This window comes from Engraulis encrasicolus, chromosome 14, assembly GCF_034702125.1.
Source record: "Engraulis encrasicolus isolate BLACKSEA-1 chromosome 14, IST_EnEncr_1.0, whole genome shotgun sequence".
In the NCBI taxonomy this organism is placed as follows: Eukaryota; Metazoa; Chordata; class Actinopteri; order Clupeiformes; family Engraulidae; genus Engraulis; species Engraulis encrasicolus.
The window spans coordinates 43,338,610-43,355,051 of NC_085870.1; the positions used below are offsets into that span (position 1 = coordinate 43,338,610).

At 42.9% G+C, this 16,442-nt stretch overlaps 1 protein-coding gene across 2 annotated transcripts in view; it reads right to left on the reverse strand.

Annotated features, from left to right (window-relative positions):
• Positions 1–61: 61 nt before the first annotated feature.
• pbrm1 (polybromo 1) overlaps positions 62–16,442 on the reverse strand; it is a 28,790-nt gene continuing 12,409 nt past the window's right edge. For both annotated transcript variants that reach the window (XM_063215815.1, XM_063215814.1), the window contains exons 15-32: positions 16,243–16,348; positions 14,962–15,296; positions 14,218–14,522; positions 11,950–12,161; positions 9,021–9,203; positions 8,625–8,782; positions 8,156–8,410; positions 7,783–7,928; positions 7,341–7,498; positions 6,612–6,795; positions 5,854–6,058; positions 5,313–5,514; positions 5,171–5,212; positions 4,099–4,254; positions 3,345–3,518; positions 1,754–1,800; positions 1,300–1,513; positions 62–507 (exon numbers count right to left, since the gene is read on the reverse strand). In XM_063215815.1, the coding sequence (XP_063071885.1) occupies positions 335–507; positions 1,300–1,513; positions 1,754–1,800; positions 3,345–3,518; positions 4,099–4,254; positions 5,171–5,212; positions 5,313–5,514; positions 5,854–6,058; positions 6,612–6,795; positions 7,341–7,498; positions 7,783–7,928; positions 8,156–8,410; positions 8,625–8,782; positions 9,021–9,203; positions 11,950–12,161; positions 14,218–14,522; positions 14,962–15,296; positions 16,243–16,348 (3,255 nt within the window). In that variant the 3' untranslated portion in view covers positions 62–334. The remainder of the gene's footprint in view (positions 508–1,299; positions 1,514–1,753; positions 1,801–3,344; positions 3,519–4,098; positions 4,255–5,170; positions 5,213–5,312; positions 5,515–5,853; positions 6,059–6,611; positions 6,796–7,340; positions 7,499–7,782; positions 7,929–8,155; positions 8,411–8,624; positions 8,783–9,020; positions 9,204–11,949; positions 12,162–14,217; positions 14,523–14,961; positions 15,297–16,242; positions 16,349–16,442) is intronic.

The window sequence follows — 16,442 nt, forward strand, 5'->3', positions numbered from 1 at the left end:
AGCCGCCCTGCCAATATGTAGGTACGGTAGAATGTCAAAATGAACAAAGGACAGAAAAAAGTCAACACAGCTTTTCTTTAACATTTTATGAAAATGTTTGTCTTCCATGACAGAACAACAGTTCCAAATGCATACAAGAACATTGAAAATGCATACAAAAAACAGCATGAACGCTAGCCCAAGGCAACCGACTAAATGAGACAATTCTTTACAAAACAAACAAAGAAAAAACAATGACAAATTGAACTTACAGTATTACAACATTAATACTACAATGCTCCCCCCACCCCCCCTCCGCCTCTGCTGATGGGGGGCATGAGATCAGGAATGGTTATTAGATGTTCTGAAGGTTATACGTCTGACTAATGTTGATGGAGTCGCGGAGCATGAGGTCTCGCAGCCTCCATAAGGCGTCAGCCATGGTGTTGTGGGCACCCTTGCTCTTCAACCAATGGGACGGCAGACGGCTCTCCTGCTCTTTAGTCAACCGTACGTCCTTTTTACGCGCTGCGGGACAAGACAAATGTGTTTATATTGTACAGCATACATGTATCTGTCAAGATGTCAAGTTGTGAACAAAATGTACACTTTACCGAAAGGTAAGGACACTTCCCAATGATCGTATTTAAATGCAGTTGAATAAGTCGCATAATACACACTGCTGTTTTATTTTGTTTTGTTTCATTTCAGTTCTGACACACATATTTGTAATCAGGAATTCATTACTTGGTCCCCAGGAGGGGATTGGCCCAGGTATTGAATGGACCTTCGGTGGATTCCAATATGCAGACTCCCGTCCTCGGTCTGTGCTTGTGGCGTATTCTTCATTCACCATACCGATTGCATTAGAAGATTTCGAAATACATTTCTGTCGTCTGTTACGTCACCACAAGGCCACAAGCATGCAAGGGAGCAAGAGAGGACGGGAGTCCGCATATTAGAATGTACCCCCTTGTCTGTCTGATTGTCTGTGTTTATCCTCCCGCAGTATTTATGGACATCTGCAGGGGGCTCCAAACACACATTCTCACATCACATGCATTGGCTGGGGGCAGGTTTCTCTTTTACTCTTGTTCAAACATTTATTTCATAAAATGTCTTAATGTCAGTCACTGGGTGTTTCTCAAAGTGAAGAGTCCTAACCTTGCTAGGAAGCGTAATGCCTATTTTTTGCGTATTTCACCAAGGAGTATCCAATTATTAATTATATTTACATTGGATACTCCTTCGTCCACAAATGTAAATTTCTCATTTCCCTCAAAAATGTAGGAATATTCTGAATATTGGCAACACAATTACCTGAGAGTGCTTGGTCCCACTTGCTGACGGTGGTGGACTCGGCGTTGAGCCCCTCGATGTACCTCAGGTAGGCCTCGGAGTGCAGGATCCGCTGCTGCCGGGGAGGCGGGGCCACGAAGATGGGCGTGGTCGGCTGCTGCACGGAGGGCTGGCCTCCCTGGCCCTGGCCTGGGTAAGGGGGAGGAGCCTGCTGACCTTGACCTGTATGCCCCATCTGGAAGAGAAAGAGAGAAAGAGTTCCGATACATGGGTTTACCGTTTGTAAACAATCCCTGGCAGCGCGACCCCGGCTGCTCACTGTTCAACCTCTGATTGTTGGAGACTGCGGTCGGTCAAAAAATGAGCTCACGTGGTTGGCTACTTAGCATCTTGTCCCTCTTCACGACACGAATGTTTTAAACGAAAAACCTGTCATTGGTTACTTCTACACTGATATAGAGTACTGTGAGCTTACCTGAGCTCCATACTGATTTCCAGTACCAGGGGTGCCGTTCATGTTACCTATGGAGAGTGTCATACACACATTATCACATTAAGGCCCTTTCTAAGACCATTATCAAGATTCATTGTATTTTGTTTTTCTTAAACTGAAGATGCAATATACTGTACATGATTGATATTAAAACAAATTGATATAAAATATGAATAGATTCTGACATACTGTAACTGGTACATTTGGTACCTGTGTACTGTCGGTGTTGTTCTACAAACGTATTTACCAGCCAGCTGTTGAAGGATTTCAAAAGATCTGTGTGTATCCAAAACGTAATTTTGTCTTAGGGGATAGTTAAAGCAATACTAAGTTGTTTTTTATCACCCTTGAAAGCAGATTCAAGGGTGATAAGGCCGTATTCTGTGGCATAGAGATACTGGTAGGTATTACTACTGGTGTAACTGATAAAGCGCAGCAAGGTAACCCGTTTTTACCCTGTAAGAATTATATGAACATTTGAACGAATTTGGCAAACATTATTTGTAAGTTGACAAACTTCTTAATTTTGCTTTAAGCTAGGGTGTCATAGTACGTGACAGACATTGATACCGGCCCTTCTGTCATTGTCACAGTAAGCCGTGCCGGACCAGGGTGTTACTGTACGTTAGTAACATGAAGCACCTGTGCCTTTGACACAGGTAGCCCCTCCAGTGAGTTAGTCAGGCAGACAGGAAGCAACTGCAAGGGATGTGATGAGGGATTGGGGTGGAGTGTAGGAGTGGCTGTTGCACACAGTGATGGGCAGCCTGGATTCAGAGGTTGTAATCCAGGGCTACATATTTGCAAATAACACGGTTTTACCTGTCCAATTCAACCGGGTGATTGCCCTAAGTAACTCTAACCCCTTAAAACACAGCGTCTTAAATGTGTTGTTACCAGAATGGCAATGACCGAGTCGTAGCACATTACTAAAGGCCCTGTGTTGTGTCATAGTAGAGTAGTACGTACTATGGTAACTAACCTGTCAATGACTATTACAGCGTGCCACATGGTACGGCGTGCATTAGGGGGCTACACAGCCATGTGGCCAATCAGAGGTCAAGAAGAGGCAAGGTGATTAGGGAAATCACTAGGGGTGTGCTCAAAATATCGATATCGGAATGCAGTACATTGTTACAGGCCTCTTCACGATACACATATCGTATCGGAGAAGTCAGTGTCAACATTTCATTTAATAGAATGAATTGACTTTTGAATGCTACACAGCAATGGGCATACGTGATGTGAATCGCATCATGAACAGTAGGTCTAAAGTTTTGTGGGAGAAAAATAAATAAAAAAGAACAAAAAATGTAGTTAGGTACGCATCATCGCATCGGGATGCACATGTATCACGATACTTATCGTATCATAACCCCTGTATCACGATGTGCATCGTATCGCAAGGTAGTGGGCAATAACCACCCCTAGAAATCACCTGTTTGAACTGGGCAGGTAATTAGACTATGCAGCACTGGGTTGTGTAACCTCTAAATCCGGGTTGCCCATCTCTACTGTTGCAGTAGGAATGGCTGGCAGTGGCACACAGACAAAAAAGAAAGCCCATTCTTACCCAGGTAATGCATGCCGGGGAATCGGCGCCTACGGGGTGGAGGATGAGGAGGAGGTGGGAAGTGATGGGGTACCATGGGCATGCCCATAGGATGCATTGGCCTGCCGGCCATACTAACCATTCCGCTCGGCCCCGGGTGGGGCAGCATGGGTGGCCCATACATGCCTATCATGCCTTTAGTTTTAATGGTGTGGGAGGAACGAAGGAAAGGAGAAAGACAGAAAGACAGAAAGAAAGAAAGAAAGAAAGAAAGAAAGAAAGAAAGAAAGAAAGAAAGAAAGAAAGAAAGAAAGAAAGAAAGAAAGGAAAAAGAAAGAAAGTAAGAAAGAAAGACAAAGGCAGCAACAAAAGAGATCATGCATTAGTGAATCATGCAGCTACTATCTAACAAATCCATGCAATGTGGAAGAGATCACAGGAAAACTTGTGTGGACAAAGAAAATGATTCCATGATTTTTACATCAATAATAGAAAAGACACCACGAAGAGACACACAGTTCGGTGCTTTGGCTAAAAAGGGGAACGCATTTACAGGAAATGCTCTAAAGAGGTTATAAGAGGAAGCAGGAGTCAACAAACAAGCAAGCGTTTCAATTCAAAATGAAAAGATGGTGTCACAGGTGAGTAGTTTTACATGAGGTGACAGAAACACACACACAGAGACGAAATGTTAGCAGTTGAGCTTCAGTAGTCCAGCTGTAAAGTCAAGTGTCCCCCAAAAGAAGGTTCATCCACCAGGTCTGTGAGGGGTTACCTGCGGCAGGGGTCATGCTGTGGTTAAGCATCCCCAGCGGGGCCGGAGGGGCCACCACCCCCATAAGCGCCCCGACCGGGGTACCTGCTCTTGGGGAGTTCTGCTGTTGCGCGGCCCTCTCGCGCTCCTGCTGCTCCGCCACCTTAGCTGCCCGCTCTTCACCAGGGGGGGATTGGGGTGAAGGGAGAGGGGAAGCGGGAGGGGGAGATGTGCCCGCGAAGAGAAGCATATGTGCACACACACAGAGACGGACAGATACACACAGATAATGTGAACAAGCGATTTTAGATTTTATACGCAACATTCTGGAAATCAAAATGAAGTCCTTTACTATGTATAATACACACACACACACACACACACACACACACACACACACACACACACACACACACACACACACACACACACACACACACACACACACACATTCAAGACTCTGAAACTCTTTCATGCTTTGCGAAAATTATGTGAAATAACCCCCAAAAATGTTAACAAAGTCCGCCTCTCACATCATACAACGGCCTGAACCCACCTTCATACTCGGCCTCCTCGAATTTCAAATTGGAGGTGGATTTGAAATGTGAAATTTGGTCATGAAATGGCAGCGCCACAGGAAGCCTGGGCGGACCCAGGGTAATAAAGTCTGCCTCTCTCTGGCTGAACCCTATCTTTGTACTCGGCCTTCTTGATGGCATCCACATTCCTCCATTTGGTGGCCATAATACAGTACTATATGGTGAATTCAGGTGAAGTGGGCCACTTTTTTGGGAGTGAATGGCCCAAAGTGGCCCAATTTACCTGAATTTACCATAATATGACATAATATAATATAACATATAATGCAGGGTGCGATTTGTAGGGGGGGATTGTTCCCCCTTCTGGTTTTGATATCGCCACTTTTTCTACATGATTTTAATCACAGTTCAATGTAATTCCATTGATTTTGCTTAAAATCTGAAACTCATCCCCTCTTCTGGTTTTCAGACAAATCGCACCCTGATATAATATAATATAATACTGTATAATATAATATAATGTCTGCTCTCATATCACAGCTGCTTGACCCTACCTTCATACTCTGCTCTCTTCTTGGCCTCCAGCTTGCTCCACTCTGTGCCCATAATATAACAATTTAATATAATGTAATGCAATACAATATAATAATACAATATAATTTAACATCTGCCTCTCATATCACAGCTGCTTTATACCTTCGTACTCGGCCTTCTTGGTGGCCTCCAGGCTTCTCCACTCGGTGCCCACTAGGCGGCTGAGCTCCCCGAAGGAGAAGTCCGGGTGCTGGGCCTTGATGACGGCGCGCATCTCACTGCTGAAGAGGATGTAGCCGCTCATGTTGATCTTCCTCTTGGAGCCCTCCTTCTTAGACAGGCCCTTGATGGATTTAGGAGTGGACTGGGGTGACAGGGCGGAGGAGATGAGGAGACAAGGAGAGGGGGATGGAAGTTTTGGAAAAATTGGATGGATGAAGGTGAAGGTGGAGAAAGGGAACAAGCAGTGGAGTAGCAAAATTAGTGAAAGGATTGTAAAAAAAGGCCAAACATACATAATATATTGAGACGGACAGACAATTATGGCAATGCGAGTAACTGCATCCAATTTTGAACCAGACAAGATGTGAACACAAAATCAGAAACTTCTGTCGTTGTTTTTATAACCAACTTGTGAAATGTTTTTTTTTTTGTTTGTTTGTTGTTGTTGTTTTCTGTTTTGATAGTGAAGGTCTGTCCTGACCTGAGGGGGTGTGTAGGGCATCATGTCCAGGTCACTGTTTATGGAGGTCTGCAGCTGGGGCATGGACTGGATATCAGACATTTCTCCGTCGTCCTCCCCCAGCTCCTCCAGCTCCTCGTCCGTCATGTCCGCAAACTTGGCCTCCAGCTCCTCGATCTTCTTGTCCAGAAGCGGAGACGGCTCCTTCTGAGGCACTATCAGTTTCCTACACAGAGGCCCCAAATTGGAAGTTCACAGTACAGTAATGGTAGCACATATGACACGTAAACAATAAATCAGGCAAATTCAATTCTGCCCAGATAAATTACATTATATTACATTACATTACATTACACTTACCTAACGGTTTCATTTATTCAAAGCGACTTACAACTATTATTTATCAGGGTATTGGTTACAGTCTCTGGAGCAATGTGGGGTTAGGTGCCTTGCTCAAGGGTACTTCAGCCATGGATGGAGATGTAGGGAGAGGTCAGGGGGGATTCGAACCGGCAACCCCTAGATTGAAAGACCAACTCTCTAACCAGTAGGCCACAGCTGCCCCGCACTCAGTTCTACTCGGTTTTATTCATAATACAATTTGCTTAAATATTTAATTAATTTTTAAAACACCTGTCATCATTTCATATTTATGTCCACATATTAAACAAGTGTCTAAACAAGTCTAGGATTCCCATATGCTGCCGCACAATCTTCTTCCTGAGGTGAATGGGAGCCAGAGTGGTTGTAGTAAAGTTGCAGGCCAACTGCTGCTCTACCTAAAGTAATAAATCTCGTCCTCCACCACTTTGGCCGATAGGGAGAAGCGCTTCAGGCCCTTGAACTTCTTCATCTGCTTCTCGCTCTCGATGTAGCGGCTCTCGCACAGCAGCACGTCCTCCTCTGGAACCTCGGTGGGCCGGCACGACAGGTAGTCCTTGAACGACGACACCGTGCACTTCCCTGCAAGTGGACAGGAAGAGGAGGAGAAAGAGAATAGAAAAACAGAGAAATGGATAGAAAGACATTTAGTTTAGTTTAGTTTATTAGGATCCCCATTAGCTATTCTTCCTGACATGAGGAAGACATGAGGAAGAAACAGTGAAAAATAAAGTAATGAAGACAGTAGTGCAACGACTCTTAAAGTCAAACAATTTATTTAAAAAAGTCTTCCTGGCATTAGTTTAACTTGACAGATTTCTCTCTGAATTTATTAAGTATCTCTTAACCCCTTAGCGAATCACTATGGCTCTCTGTAATGTCATAGCAATGTCGTTATTATATAGTTAAGCATTTTCAGCAAGTGAATAGGGTCGCCGGCGACCCCTGCTGCAGTAGGAGGCTACGTAAGTAACTACTACTTTACTTCTCGTATACAGTACTACAGATTTTTGGGGGCAAGACACATTCTCAAGACAAGACCTAGGTGGAGATATGGCATTTTGATGCCGTTTCAGCAACTTTAAAAGGTGTGAGACTGATACTCAGTAACTAAGGCGGGATCTTACCGGTAATGCATGTCATTGGGCAGGACTCTTCAAGGTTGCTGAGGAAGACCTCTTTCTTGTAGAACATCTTAGTGGGCTCATGCTCCGTCTCCTCTGGGTGGATGAAGATCGGCCCAAAGAAGAAGGCAGATCCGTCTCGAACCCACATCCTCTCGATCCTTCAACAAAAACAATATGAAAATGCCCATTCATTCAGCTAGTACTTGGTCCAAGGATATGGATTGTGTTTTGTATGGTGCGTATATGCTTTCTAGTAGTAACCCCACTGACTTTCAGAACAGGATTGAAAAAATAATTTCCTACCTCACTTAATTTTTGAGAAATTATGATATTGTTTGATATTACAGAAGGGTATCAGTGCATATGACAGTAGTGTGAACATTAACACACACGCACCAAATTCCTGAGGTTATGTGCGTATTCAGATGATGCAATTCCTCACCTGCCCACTCGGTGGCGCACTAGTCCATGAGAGCGGATGTAGACGCAGTCTCCCACTTTCAGCCACATGTCATTGTAGGACAGCTGCTCATAGTACTGGCAGCCAGGCTCACCGCTGGCCATCTCCATCGTCACATCCTCTCTCTCCTGCAACAGCAAAATTACATTACATTACATTTAGCAAATGACTTTTTTAAAAGATATTTCTTAGGTCTTTTATGACTTTATTTATGATAGTACAGTGCGAGAGACAGGAAACGAGTGGGGAGAGATCAGCAAATTAACCGGTTCGGAATCAAACCCGTGTCGCCGGCGTAGCAGCCCAGTGCGCAACTGTTAGAGCCACGGTATGGCCTTCAGTTGCTATGTCTTACCTTATCTACGGTGGGTGGGACTGCTTTGTCGTCCTCAGGTATGTCTGGAGGCGGCCTCTCCTCTGTCTTGGGGGCGAATATGGAGGCAACTCGCACCACTGGCAACGGCACCTCGCGAGGGATGAACTTCAGAGAGCTCAGCGGCATGGTCCACATCTTGATCTTCTTGAAAGACTTGGCCTTGGCTGAGTAGCGGGACTCGCACACAAAGACATCCTCTGCCCTGAAGCCCTCCGGATGCAGCTTAAAGTATTCCTGCAGAGATTCACATAAAACAACAACATCCAATACAAAAACACATATACGTTTTGTAAAACAATTGTAACAGAAAATTAGAGGCTTCTTTTGGGTTGTCTTCTCCACACCTCTGCAACAGAATGGTAGTACCAGTTGCACAGAGGGTTACTAGGTACAGTATCTGCTTATCTAATTCAAGTGATGTCAAAGGTGAAATCGTATGTTACTATACCTTGACAAACATGACCACACATTTGCCCAGTATCTTGCTGACAGGCACTTTGTTGTAATAGTCACTCTTGAAGACCTCCTTCTCCAGAAACTTGCGTGTAGCCAGATGGAAGGTTTCATTAGGCCTGTAGAACCAACTGCCATACAGCCATTTCTCCCCTACACACAACACACATTACAGCAAATTAACATCATACGCTCATAAAATACAAATCCACAAGCGCACATTCAACAAAGTAGTTAGCCGCAGCGATAGACACAGTACAAAGAGTTATAAACTGTTATTCAGTAAAAAACTTTGGCCATGTTATCTTTGTTTAATGATTGCAAAGCATGAAACTCACTTCTCTGGCTGTGTATGCTTTGATTTGTGTAAGAAACATCATTTTGACTTTACCGGCGTCGTCCTGCCACAGGCGTTCGATGCAGACGATGTGTGGCTGCAGGTTGGGCTCGGCGGGCTCCACGTAGACGTAGTCTCCCACGTGGTACATGTGGTCCTTGAAGCTGCAGTCCTGGCTGTAGGTACGCGGCACACCCTGCCACGGCCCTCCAGGACACCCATCACCCTTCTCAGCCTCTGTCACACCAACAAGTCAAAGTCAACTTCATTGGCAAAAATACACAGGAGGTGATACAAAGGAGTTGAAATAACAGTGATGGGCTAAAACGTATCTTCTCTGAACTTAAAATGAAAATGGCAATACAATTAGGACTTAAGACTTCAAGTCAGGACTCAAGCACTGCTTAGCAAAGAGGAAACCCTGCACATCTGACAGTAGGTAGTGATTTCTGTTCTATGAGTTGCTGTACATGAAGATTCAGAGATTTTACATCACACACTTTATTACAAATGTGAAACTGCACATTAAACTCAGCGTCATAGAGCATATGCATTAAAGGGACACTGTGTGAGATTTTAAGTAGTTTATTTCCAGAATTCATGCTGCCCATTCACTAATGTTACCTTTTATATGAATACTTACCACCAGCATCAAATTCTAAGTATTCATTATGACTGGAAAATTTGCACTTTTCATACATGAAAAGGGGGATCTTCTCCATGGTCCGCCATTTTGAATTTCCAAAAATAGCCATTTTTAGCTGACTCTACTTGGGCCATACTAGAAAATATGGTAACACTTTATTTTAGGGATACATCTGTTATTAGCACTAATACATACAATATTAATGCCTGTGTAAGTAATGTGTAAGACATGTACTAAGCAAAATCAGACAGTTGTTAACCATGTATTCACAAATGTCTTGTTCATGCCCAATTAGGGGTTTATTACTAATATGCCCTTAGTAAGGGCCAGTAAGCCTATATTTCTATTTATTAGTAAGTAGTAAGTTGCAGAATACAATGTGTATAAGCTCCCGACACACTGTGTGAACAAACCCTGAACAGTGTGAAAACAGAGGTGGAATAAGGGTCCCTATTCTAAAGTGATGCATTGCTCAGCCCAGATGGCTTAGGGCCCCCGCACTACCAAGGTCCCCCTCATTACCTAGGGCCCCCACAATCTATGCCCACACTACCTAGCCCCCCTGATCGGCAAAGTGTAACTGCAGAGATACACCAGCGGCGACGCGACTCAAGCGACAGAGTGTAGCAGCAAGCGATACGAGAGACTGAGGAGACTAGAGTATGTCCGTACAGGCGGAAGGCAAAGCATTCAAGCATTCCCATTGGCTGTGGTTACTGACCTCTATACAGTCATTGGCTGTCGCGGCTTGTCGCCGAACCGCGTCATAAAAAGTTGAAAAGATTTCAACTTCAAATTGTCGCGCTCGGCGCGCAAATCGCTCTAGTCTCCAGAATCGCTTTTGTCTCTCGACTCAATACAAAGTCAATTACTTCCGTCGCTCGACTCGCTCATATCGCCGCTGGTGTATCTCTGCGGTAAGGGTATATCAAATAACTATTTCTTAATAAGTGGAGACATATTTCAATCTCTTGCTCTTATCAGTACAGAAAAAGTAACAGGAGCCAGTATATATAAAGGATTGAACGTACACTTGTCAATGACGGTGGGTTGGTGAGATGTAATTTTTTTCATGTACCACTGAGCTTTCATTGTAAAAACCCAAAATAAATGCAGAACATTAGAATAATAGTTTTAAAGCGAAACCAAGCTATTCTTTTGTGATAATTAAGTTAATATAATGTTTGAGAACATTAGCTCCAAGAAGTGCAGTGCATGATGGGTACGCAATCTAGGCCTACAGACAACCTACCCGGCTCTGAGTCTACCTACGTCCTTAGCTCCTCCCCTCACTCGTGAAATTTAGATGCTATCCAAACAATTTGCCATGTACGTAACAACAGAAATATTATCATTGCTGCATTGGTTATGCATTGCATTTCTGACTAAGGGCGTACCCATCATGCACTGCACTTCTTGGAGCTAAGTTTCTCAAACATTAACTTATTTATCACAAAGGAATAGCTTCGTTTCGCTTCCAAACTATTACTCATTGTTATATTCTGCATTTATTGTAGGGTTTTTACAATTAAAACTAATTGGTGTATGAAAAAATCTCACCAACCCACCGTCATTGAGACGTTTACGTCCAATGCTGGCAATATAATGCTTCCTGTTGCCCTTTGAATGACCGAGTGGAGTAAGTGGAAACTACAATTCTAACTTGACTGATGTGGGACTGTATAAATACTTACACTTTGCTTCCCAAGGGGGGCTGGGTAGAGTTGGGCCTTAGGTAGTGTGGGGGCCCTAAGCCATGTGGGCTGAGCAATGCCTCACTTTAGAATAGGGACCCTTATTCCACATCTGTTTTCACACTGTTCAGGGTTTGTTCACACAGTGTACCAGGAGCTTATACACATTGTATTCTGCCCCTTACCACTTACTCATAAATAGAAATCTAAGTCTACTAGGTCCTTACTAAGGTTGTATTGGTAATAAATCCCTTATTGTGCATGAACAAGACATTTGCGAATAAATGTCTAACAACTGTCTGATTTTGCTTAGTACATGCCTTACAAGTTACTTACACAGGCATTAATATTGTATGTATTAGTGCTAATAGATGTATCCCTAAAATAAAGTGTTACCGAAAATATTTGTTTATTACTTAGTAAACTTTCATGTAAAGATCAAATTTGGCAATAGGCAGCCCAGTTTCAATGAGCAGCATAGTTGCAGTACCTTTTTTGACCATTTCCTGCACAGTGTCCCTTTAAAGTCCACTCTGTTCACAGAGTGATTGTGAGAAAAAAAAGATGGATTGTTTTGTTCCCTGACTGCGCTGCACAAAACAATTCAAAGAAGAGAGGCACAAGTAAAGGAGGAGGAGAGTACCTTTCTTCTCCTCCTCTCGCTTCATCCTGTCCTCCTCCATCTCCCTGGGGAGTTTCTCCTTCTTCTCCTTCTCCACGTCGCTGTGGAGGTGTTTGTGCGTGTAGCTGAGGGCCGGCGACATCAGGATCTCGCCGTTCTTGCACAGCTCGTCTCGGATGCGGATGAGGAACTGCTGCAGCTCCACCGAGTCCTCGAAGATCTCAGAGTCCGTCCTGCAGACGTTGATGCAAATGAAGAGTATAACTAAAGATATAACTTAATAACTAAATAAATATAACGAAAATCATGAACACACTAAGTAACTTTGATGGAGCAGAGCTGCAGCTCCACTGATTCCTCCTCTTTGACAAAGATGTGGGTGCAAATACACAATTTCTTCAAATAATAATCGGGGCAACTATTAAGAAAATAATAGTTTGGACCTAGATACAAAAGGGCCAGGCTACAATTTGAAGGAGTCTCAATACAAAAAGAAAAGGCCTTTCTTTCTTTTTTTTCTTTCTAACCGCCCTATATTGTTTTGCTGTTTTCTTTTTTTTTTACATTTCTCTTTGTTTTTCTTTAAACAAAAGCAAAATGTAACATACAATAAAGGGTAATAAAAGGATACAGAAAAAAGGATAAAGCCAGGAGAAAAAATACAATGCCAATCTGCGTGTCCCCCAACACTTCAAACTACGTATTCCCCCCCCCCCAACCCCTGCCCCAGGAAGGAATTATAACTTACATTTGCGCTGATATGCTTAGAAATTATACCTTAGACATTTACGAAGTAAACAGAAAGGAAAAAAAGAGAGAAAAAGAAGGTACCTAAGGCCATCCTTCTCCATGTTTTATATTAGACCACCTATCTGCATACATTGTTTTACCTGTTTCATATGCCATCATACACTCTATTTTACAATAATATCTGACATAATTTTTAGACTCTTAATTTCAACTTTTTAAAATCCATCGTTTTATGTATAAATACTTAACCCAACAAAATAATTATATTTTGTATTGCCTGGTTTTCATTTGCCACATCGCCCAGGAGCACTGTAGGGAGATCTAAGCATAGACTGATGTCGTATTTTAACAGCCAACGTTCTATTTCAAACCAAAATGTAATACTTGAAGGACAATAACAAAATAAGTGTTCTGCAGTTTCTTCTTCTTCTAAACAGATGGATTTGGCTCTATACCCCAAATATGAAGCATTTTCTTGGTGTTCAAGTATTTAAAAAATAATTTGTATTGAAAAAAACTTATTTTTATATCCAATGATGCTGCATACAAATTATTGAAGAATTCCTTCCATAAGAGAGGAGAATCTATCATTTTTTCCCAGCTATTGAAAATGTTGTATGGGAACTCAATCAATTTATCTGTATGTAAATAAAACTGATATATGTCCTTGTTTATTTTTGTTTGATTTAGCCATTTGTTCTGCATTATTTTTGGTCTATACACTAAATTATTGTCACTGCAAGTTTTAATGTTATGTTTCCACCTTGAGGGTAGGGATGCTGCCTCTTAACTGTTTATAAGGGAGGATTTCATGTTTCTCATTTACAATGTCTTAATAATAATAATTAATAATGCCTTTAATAAACAGTTGTTTAAAGAAAATAACTTTACCTCCATTCTGTATATTAGAATTAAACCACAAGATTTGTTGCAATATCTCTTCAGCTTTTTCTGGAGGATAGTACTGAAAGTGAAGCCAACTTCACAGTGCCTCCATCAGGAAGCTAGAAGCTTTATGTATAATGCTTTCTGTCTTATTAAAGTGTGTTGGACTTATCTGTAAAAATGGATAAAAAAAAATCTCAAACATCTGATGGATGCTTCCGAGTAATTTGCTTGAAAACCAATCTGGGTTAAAATGAAAATTTTGTATGAGAGATGCTTTTAATGATTTATTCATTGATCTCAGGTTTAACAGTTGTGTACCACCTACATCATAATCATGATATAGATACGCTCGTCTAACTTTCTTTATTGAAAAACGTGTTAAAACCAGGGTACTAAAAGAAGCAGGCTTTAGTGCAGTGGAGAAGACGAATTATGGTATTTTTTTATGAATTGTGAATTATGTTATATTATGTTATGACTATTACCAACTTTGCTAAGTTAAGCTCACATATTCCCCCCTTCAAATATCTGCTATAGTTTAACATTTTTTCTTCATAATGTGGTATTTTATGTACAGTCAATTTAGCATGAAACAGGGGACTTGCCAGGATTCCCTCCACGCAGACATAAACATAAGCATACAGTACCCACCTGTGCAGGCGTCGGGCCTTCTCCAGCACCTCGAACATGTGGTCCTGGAAGACGTCCAGCCTCTTGTAGCGGCCGTGGTCCACGTTGGCCCGGATGACCTCGAAGTTGAGCGGGGGCCGCTCGGCGTTGGCGGGGTCGGCGGCGGGAATCTCGGCCAGCGAGTCACTATAGCAACGGCCCTCGTCGTCCTGGTGGCCCAGCACGGAGACGAAGAGGCTGCGCACCAGCTCCTGGATCAGCCGCGCCACCTCCGGCACGTGCGCGTCCTCGCCCCCCTCCAGGTCACGCCGCGTCTCCAGCAGCACCTGGTGGATGGGAGGTGGAGGACAGTTCCCTTGGTAGCACTTTATACATCACTTAATTACAAGACAACTATCCCCTGTCCTCGCCCCCCCCCCTCCAGGGTCACGCCACATCTCCAGCCGCACCTGCAATGGTGGAGTACAGCTCCCAATTTAATGCCCTTCAACTCAGTTGGGCTCAATCTTTGTCCCAGAGGGTTACTTAGAAGTAGGTGTATACCAAACATCAATAAGCATGGCAAGGACACACTTGAAAAAAGTGATGGGTGACAACAGAACTAATAGCTATACAGGCAACTTGCAGGACAAAAAATAATCTATATAGTAATTATACGCCTCTAAAACCACCAAATGTTTCCCATAACGACTATGAATATTCCTAATACATGTTCATTCAATAAAGCCGACTGCCCCATGCCCGTGTCCCGTCCATCCTCCTGACCTTGTGCAGCACCAGGGCGTCCTTGTAGATGAGCGACTCGGGCTCGTTGTAGGTGCAGGCGTTGTTGAACATGAGCACCAGGTCCTCCACCAGCGCGTCCACGTCCTGGTACTTGTTGGAGAGCATGTGGCTCTTGATCTTCTCCATGTCCACGGGCTTCTTGATGGCCAGGTAGTAGTCGGGCAGCTCGGCGCGCGACGGCAGCCGCAGGAAGATGGTGCTGAGGCGCCGGCCCCGCTTGTCCGTGTAGTTCTTCACCGCCTCGTACAGCTCGTTGAGCTTCTGCTGCAGGGGCGTCAGGTACTTGGACTTCTTGGGGGAGATGCCACTCTTCCCTGTTGCAGAAGGGATGCACAGTGTGTAGAGGGAGGGGGAGGGGGTTAAATGTGGGTACTTCCTTCATCAGTGAGATGACTGGAATACATGAAGAATTTATTTGCAAAACAGTGCATCTCCATTTTGTAGAAAGTTGGGAAATTGACATTTTTGTATTAGACATTCCATTGCACCGCATTGCAGAAATGCATTTTATATAGGTTGAAAAAATACCGGTATGTCCTCCAAATTTTTGAATGGCAAGAATTCACACACAGGTGATAGGACCTCTGATAAGTCATTTTCAATAATAAAATGCAAAAGTAAAAAAAAAATGGATACAATGTTTAGCAAATGAACTCACAATAAAATACACAAATGACTTTCCAAATGCTACAATGGCAAACAGGACAAGTGCACCATGTTGAGTTTGACAGTAGCCATGTTAACCTTCAAACGATGTAAGTCCTAATATGCCAGTAAACACATGCATATCCTTGATTAGCCAGGGTTGTGTTTCTCGACAGTGTCATTGCTAACTAAGTTAACAACTTACTTGGTTGCAATGCAATTTCCCCATAGGCAACCTACTAAGTTGCTAGGATACAGTTACAGATACAGGATAGTTTGGCAGAATAATATGAAACTAATGCGTATACTTCAATGGTGAATGGGGAACTGTTACACAGTTGCCATTTATATGGATCTAAATAAATCATAATAAACTGATGTCGGTTACTGAAGCAAATGAAAAGCCCAGAAAACAGAAGACAGAACATATTCCAATATAGAACGTGTTCCATCATATCAAATTTATTCCATCCAGGCACAGTGTACAAAATAAGGAAACACAAGAAGACGATGAAAATGTTCAAACAATGAATTATTTATGTGGTTTATTATTATTAATATCTGTTGTCTTTGACATATTGGCTGCGTGTGTGTGCGCGCGCGAGAGTCACTCACTTATTTTTAGCTTTGGGGAAAGTATGTCATCGTCGTCTGGCATGGGTCCCAGCTCCCTCCTCTTCTCCCGAAGAATCTTCTCCAGGATGTTGGCGTCGTTATATACCTGAATGGCACGGGGGAGGCATAATGAGCTGTCATATCATTCATGCTCGTAACAAAACGCTTCCACATATTTTACATCTAAACTAGCAAAGCAC